General features: G+C 49.2%; 1 protein-coding gene and 1 pseudogene across 2 annotated transcripts in view; both read right to left on the bottom strand.

Moving 5' to 3' along the window:
* Positions 1 to 878, bottom strand: part of LOC308172209 — a 6644-nt pseudogene extending 5766 nt beyond the window's left edge. Inside the window, exons 1-2 of the transcript in view lie at positions 578 to 878; positions 1 to 490 (exon numbers count right to left, since the gene is read on the bottom strand). The exon at positions 1 to 490 is cut by the window's left edge and continues 621 nt beyond it. The product of the transcript in view is annotated as an uncharacterized misc_RNA (transcript). The remainder of the gene's footprint in view (positions 491 to 577) is intronic.
* A 6391-nt stretch (positions 879 to 7269) lies between these two features.
* The window catches only part of LOC308171632 (E3 ubiquitin-protein ligase RNF126-like), an 8282-nt gene continuing 8051 nt past the window's right edge, over positions 7270 to 7500 (bottom strand). The window contains exon 9 of the mRNA XM_080546508.1: positions 7270 to 7500. This exon is cut by the window's right edge and continues 96 nt beyond it. Within this exon, the coding sequence (XP_080402634.1) occupies positions 7441 to 7500 (60 nt within the window). The 3' untranslated portion in view covers positions 7270 to 7440.

The following is a 7500-nucleotide window of genomic DNA, read 5'->3' as shown; positions in this document are numbered from 1 at the left end:
GAGGAGGACATGATCGAGCGCAGGCTCCCGGTGCCGGAGTCCCTCCTGCATTCTCCGTTGTTTTTGTTGCATTTCATGCTGGAAACGCTTGGACCGTTGCAACCATCACCTGCTGCTGCCGCTCCCGCTCCTCCTCCTCCTCCTCCGGCAGCGTTTGAAGCCCTGCAGTCGTCGGTGCTCCTCCTCTTCGCCTCTCCTCCTCCTCCTCCGGTCGCTCTGTTGGTCTCGCCGCCTTGCCCGGTAGCGGTAGCGGCATCTCCCGGCTGACAGGCTGCCAGTCTGTTCTCCGTCTCCGTCTGCGTCGTCGCGCCTCTGGAGGAGGAGGAGGAGGAGGCGCCAGTCAGGGTGGGCTCGGAAGCGGCGGAGGAAGGGGGGGCGGTAGGTACACTGTAGAGCAGCTCGGGGTTGTAGGAGTATCTTTTGGACGCGTTCGAGGCTCCCCCTCCTGGCGTAAAGTTCTTCATCCTGATACTGCCGCCGCCTCCTCCTATCCCTCTTCCTCCTCCTCCTCCTCCTCCTCTTCCTCCTATCCCTCCTCCTCTTCCTCCTATCCCTCCTCCTCCTCCTCCTCCCCCACCTCCTCCACAACTGCCGCTCCCCCCGGCTCGGCGCAGACGCGGATGCTGAAACTTGCTGGACTCCTCTTCCTCTTCCTCTTCCTCCCCGTTGTCTGGGTCACTACTGGCCGCGGAGACTGGCCTAGACGCCGGCTTCACACTGGGGTCGCTTTGGCTGCGCGCGGCGCCGGTGGCACCGAAGACGTGATGTGGGTCGACGCAGATCTTGCCGCTGCTGCTCCGGGTGCAGTTGGATGCGGCGGCGGCTTTGGGCATCGCGCCGATGTGGCCCCCCACTGGCCCCCAGCCCTTCTTCTTCATGGTCGCAGCAACTGCAGCCGGTGTAACCTCATTCCTGCATGTCCATGACATTGAGCATATCAAATTTTTTTGCCTCCAATTATCTTTGCAGAAAACCAATCAGGGGTGGGAGGGGTGGGAGGGGTGGGGGGGTAGAGGAAAGAGGGAGTAAGAGAGAGAAGGGGAGAGAAAGGGTGGGGGGGGGTTGGACGTGACTTATTTGCAAACTAACAAAGAGATTATGTGCTTACTTCTTTCACAAGGGGGATCGTGTTGTCCCACTCCAATTATATCCTCCTTTACTTCTGACTAAAGAGTTTGATTAGCCTACAGTTCATCTGTGATGTATATACGTTAATTGATCTTCAATTGAGCCTCATTTAGCAACACTCAACCCCCCTCCCTGCCCTGCCCCGCCCCCATTCAACAGGCTGCTGGCAAAAAAAAACATTGTGTTGAAACAGACAGAACTGCAGCTGTAATGACTCGTGATTGTCTCAATGACTCGCGGTGTATTAAAAAAAAAAACTCAATGAAAAACGCCGTAATAATAATGAACCAATGATGTCATGTATTTTAGAGGGTGTCTTCAATGACAATCGCTCCATATAGATGGAAAATCTACGGCTATCTAGCGCTCCCTAGCGACCACATACGAGGACTACACTCTGAGAGAGGGAGAGCTCAAAATGGGCCTCTAGTTCCATTGGCTCGATGCCACTGTTGTCACTCCTGGGAATAGTTTAAACTAATAAACAATGTGTCTATTAGATACAACCTTTGGTGTGACCTGAATATGTTAGGCCTATTAGTGTGATATCACCACCAAAAACACATGTTAGGTTACGGAAAACATGGAAAATTGTTGGTAACACATCCATCTTCCCCCAGAGTTTGATTCTAGAGCCAACTGACACACAGTTTTGAAATGGACATTACTCTAAGTTTCCATGACAACTAGCTTACATCGTTATTCAAACACAAATGCCCAAAAAAACGGACACTTGAAACAGATGTTTGTTTGCCAAATCTTTTGTGTATATACTTTGTGGTCCTCTGTGGCTCAACGCTTCAGTTGTGGGTTCCCCGCTGGGACCATATATACTGAAATGTATGCACTCACTGCAATGTAAGTCACTTTGGATAAAAGCGTCAGCTAAATGGCATATATAACTTTCGGTTCTTCTGGGTCCAATTCCAAGTAAAAAAAAATGGTATCGTACTGACGCAATTTATCAAACGATTTACAGTCAGGGAAGTCAGGGATGACGAGGCGATGGAAATACGTGAGTCATTTGAAAACCAAAACCCTCATGTTCTGTATCAAAGCACAAGTCACAACGTGTGATCGTCTAGAGCACATCAAATGAAACAACCCTCTTCAAGTATTGACTTTGTATACCGGGCTACTCTCTCTCTCTGGGAAAAGGAGCTGACACATAGAACATGAATGCCTGGAAGAGAGAGCGATCGATCATGAGAGAAATGAACCCAGTGTTTTTCCCCTGACGCTCTATTAGTCATAAGGCTTCAGTAGCTAAACTGTGTCATCATCATCATCATCGTGCATCAAGATCAACTCAGACCACAAAAAAATGATGCACGTGACCTGATGTTCCCTGGTCCACTTATCTCTGCCCTGGCACCTACATGAGAGGAGACACACACACACATAGACACACACACACACACACACACACATAGACACACACACACATAGACACACACACACACATAGACACACACACACACATAGACACACACACAAACACACACACACACAAACCAATACAGACACACGCACACGGACATGCAAACACACACACACACACACGCAAACACAGACAGACACGTGCACACGGACATGCAAACACACACACACACACGCAAACACAGACAGACACGCGCACACGCACACACACACACACATGCAAAGACACACATGCAAACACACACAGACACACGCACACATACACACACGCACACACACACACACACGGACACAGACACACACACATGCACACGCAAAGACACACACAGACACACGCACACGCATACGCACACAGACACGCACACACACACACACACACACACACACGCACACACACACACACACACACACACACAGAGAACCTTCAGAATCACTCAGGCATATCAGTCCACGTCAATGACATTCAAAGGTTGGTAATTCTACCGCACTCACAGAACGGGTCGTTACCATGACAACCGTGCCACGCTTGCCTCCGACTACGTTTCCCAGGTGTCAACGGGGTTGTCGTCAGAGTCGGCTCCAAGGTTGCTGCGGCGCCGGTGGTGAGGCTCCTTACCTTTTTGACTGTGTCGCTGTGTGAGCCAGGCTCCAGTCTCTCTCTCTCTCTCTCTCTCTCCCTCTCCCTCTCTCCCTCTCTCTCTGCAGAGGCACAGAGCCTGCCTGTGTGCCTCTCTTACACTTCCTGGTATGACACACGCACAGAAGTATGATGATGATGATGCCCTCGATTGGATTTGCATAAAAGGCAGCGTTCCAAACTGTACTAATTAAGTTCTGGAACAGAACCAAGTAGTAGAGGTGAATCCCAGAGAGGAGGGGAGAACATGTTCACCCCCCCCCACCCACCCGAGGCTGACGGATACCGCAGTGGTGTGGTGGTGTGGTGGGGGTGGTGGTGGTGGTGTGGGGGGTGGTGTGAACGAGCCTGTCCACTGATAACAGAGAGTCAGTTACCTCATTTTTCCCTTTGACCAATCAGAAGTGGGACGTCAGATAGTGAATCAGTGGTTCAGAATAGAGATCTGTGATCTACGGGACGTGTGTGATAGGGAGTGGGCCGACGTGGAGAATACTTCTGACAACACAAGTCAAGGATCTGTGGGAGGAGTGTGAGTGTGTGTGTGTGTGTGTGTGTGTGTGTGTGATCTGGGAGGGTGGGAGGTGAGTGTGTGTGTGTGTGTGTGTGTGTGTGTGTGTGTGTGATCTGGGAGGGTGGGAGGTGAGTGTGAGTATGTGTGTGTGTGTGTGTGATCTGGGAGGAGTGTGTGTGTGTGTGTGATCTGGGAGGAGTGTGTGTGTGTGTGTGTGATCTGGGAGGAGTGTGTGTGTGTGAGTGTGTGTGTGTGTGTGTCTGTGTCTCTGTGTGTGTGTGTGTGTGTGTGTGTGTGTGTGTGTCTCTCTGTGTGATCTGGGAGGCAGTGTATCGGGCAGTGGGATGTTTTTCCTCTTCTCTTAAAGGTCAGCAGCTCTTCAGACTCAGAGGAAGACAACAGCCTCCGCCCCCCCTGTCATCCAGCAGAAGGTCCCCTGTCATACACACATCCTCCTCTCCTCCTCCTCCTCCTGTTCTTGTGACGGAACGAATCAGATGATAGCGTGCGAGACACTGAGGGATGATCTCTGTCTCTCTGTCTCTCACATGCACGCACACTCACTGAGAGAGAGAGAGAGAGAGAGAGAGAGAGAGAGAGAGGGAGGGAGGGAGGGAGGGAGAGAGAGGGAGAGAGAGAGTAAGAGAGGGAGGGAGGGTGAGACAGAGAGAGAGAGGGAGGGGGAGACACAGAGAGAGAGAGAGAGAGGGGGGGAGAGAGAGAGATAAGAGGGAAAGAGAGAGAGAGGGGGGAGAGACAGGGAGAGAGAGACAGAGAGAGAGAGACAGAGAGAGAGAGAGGGAGAGAGGGAGGGAGGGAGAGAGGGGAAGAGAGACAGAGAGAGGGGGCGAGGGAAAGAGAGACGGAGAGGGAGGGAGGGATATAGATGCAGAGAGAGAGTAAGAGAGGGAGAGAGAGAGGAAGAGAGAGAGAGAGACAGACAGAGAGGGAGACAGAGAGAGAGATAAGAGTGCTCTAAATGGGTCATAATGAGTTGGGCAGATAGGGCCGTGGTAGAGCAGGGTGGTGCAGTCACACAGTCACACAGAGGAGCAGCAGATAAGGAGATGACTTTGCAGAGCTACAGGATAGAGGAGGGAGGCGGGGGGGTGAACAGAACACACACAGAGAGAGTTGACACTCTGACACGTTGACTAACAGTTTAGAACGCAGCAGGCAGCAGAGGTGTACGCTACAAGCCTGCAGGGGAGGGCAGCAGGATCTTTAAATGCCTCGGGGGGGGGGGTAGATAGATGTAAAGACAAACTAATGGGAGGGTATGTGACATCATGGCTGAGGTTACTGGTTTCAGTGTCGGTCTCTCTCTCACTCTTTGTTTCTCACTCTCTCTCTTTGTTTCTTTCTCACTCTCTCTCACTCTCTTTGTTTCTCTCTCTCTCCCCCTCATGGCCACTAAGAACGCTTTGTCCTACCGAAACCACTACAGACCTACAGTAGAAACTGAGATGTCTCTAGGGACCTCCTGCATCTCTCTCTCTCTCTCTGAATTCAAATGTCCTGAGGGAGAAGCTCTTTGATTGGCTCCAGCTGAGCTCATAATTAAGCCGTATTGATTGGGTTATTAAATGAATATCAAACAGGGCGTTGTAGCTGTGTTGTGAAACAAAGCACCACTTCCACAGAGAGACAAGCGCCTACGGTACAAGTAGAATGGCTTTACAGGACGATTTAGATGATAAATTATAATAATAATAATAATAATAATAATAACCCTAAAAACTAACCCTTTTATTTGTATAGCACTTTTCCTGCAAATGTTGCAGCTCAAAGTGCTTTAATCATTATATAATCATCATTTAATTATTTAGTCATTTAAAGGCAATATTAAAAAGATGGGTTTTTAGTCTTGATTTGAACATAATATTATTTGCTGAGGTTGCATCCCTAATGTAAAAATGTTCCACAATCTGGGTGCATAAAATGAGAATGCAGCCTCACCAAATCTCTTCTTTTGTACATGTGGTACACAGAGAAAGGCAGCTGTTTGCCTGATTCATGTATTCATGTAGTTCAGGTTCTCAAACGAACTCCAGGGTTGAGCTTCTGTGAAAGCTTTGTGAAGCTGGCCCCAGGACATGATCATACTAGCTAAAATACTTAATGATGTTGTACTAATTAATGTTGTTTTAATGGAAATCCATAGGGGGTATTTCATGAAACGGAGAGAATGTTTTTCTCTGCTTTCGTCAATTATAAATCCAGTCGTGATACAAGAAACTAGAGAAATTTAAAAAACGGTGGATAAAATGCTGATAAATTGAGAATTTAATGTTAGAATCACAGTTGAACCTTAAAATGAACGATGCACAGCACAGAAAAGTTCAGAAGATGCAAAAAAAAAAACTACAGTATGGTTCAGTAGTTTTTTCCCCAAAAAAATCACATTCTTTAAACCCAACAGAATGTTGTTGTGCAAGAACAAAACAAAAAACTGTGCAAATAAATAATCGTAAACCATCAGATGTTCCACACAGAGTTCTCACCAAGAAGGTATTGTTGTTGTTGTTGGGAGTCCATTGGCTGTACAGTGGGCTGATTGCTCGTGGTCTTAAATATGAATACTCTATGTACACCTAGCACGCCTTCAGCATCGGAAGTCTCTACCACCACAGAGGAAAGAAAGAAAGAAAAAAAGTAAAGAAAAAAAAAAACGACAACAAAATGTCTCTTTCTTTTGAATATAAAATGTGTGTCCCCTCCCCCCCTCCCCACGACTTCTCCGTCAGTCCACTCCGGCTCAAATGTACTCCACTCCCGTTCTTCCGAGGATCCCTGTTTATGCCGTACGTTGAGACGAGCTTCCCTCCGCTGTCAGGACTGCAGAGTCACAACCTTTGAAATCATCCACCATCGCCTCATAGGCTGCATCTCGACTTTGACCGTCCCTCCTAAAGAACCTCTTCTTCCCCCATTACCCCCCCCCCACCCCACCCCACCCCCCATTGTACAGTTTCTCTAACTGTAAATAAAAAATATATATCATCATAAAAAAGAAAACAAAAAGGAAAAAACAAAAAAAGAAGAAGGTGATTCTCCTTTCTCCTAGCATGGTGACCGCTGCAGACGGCCCCTGGTCCGAGCGTAGACGTATCGTCTCACCATGACGTGACGACGGCATCGATGATTCACTTACTTTTTAGACAAATGCACTTTGTTGGAAGAAGTCGCTTTGGATTAAAAAGGGCGTCTGGGGGGGCTGAAATGTCTCAAATGTGAAAAATGTAAGTGTCATACCAGGGGGGGGGGCCTCTACACATACTCATCCGGGACCACCCACCTCTTCATCATCACACTCTTCTTCACGAGGAGGAGGAGGAGGAGGAGCGGGGGGTGTCTAACGGCGTCACACACACTCTCATTACAGCAGGGGGGGGGCGGGGGAATTGATCGTGTGTCAAAAGTCAACGCTAAAAAGTTTTTGTTTTTAAAAAGGGATAGTAGTAATAGTCTGGAGTCTCGTTTTTTCCCGCTTCCAGACTTCCAGGGCCTCCGGAATCTTCCGGGCATCTCCCTGCAGAGGGGAGGGGGGGTGGGCGTCACGGGACCGCTGAGGTGGGCACCAGGTCCTGGGGCCAGCCGCAGAGTGGGGGGGTCGGGCTGTAAAGTCTTTCAGGAAGGGGGGTAGGGGGGGTGGAAGTTGTGAGGTGTTGGTTGTGTGATGGAGGAGGTGTGTGTTGTGTTGGAGGAGGAGGAGGAGGTCTTAGGAGTTGTTGGCGGGGTGGTTCTCGTTGCTGGGGGAGCTGGAGGAGGAGGAGGAGGA

This window comes from Nansenia antarctica (assembly GCF_963989245.1).
Source record: "Nansenia antarctica genome assembly, chromosome: 16".
Taxonomy (NCBI): Eukaryota; Metazoa; Chordata; class Actinopteri; order Argentiniformes; family Microstomatidae; genus Nansenia; species Nansenia antarctica.
The sequence above is the reverse complement of the archived record's forward strand: the minus strand, read 5'-3'. Positions and strand labels throughout refer to the sequence as shown.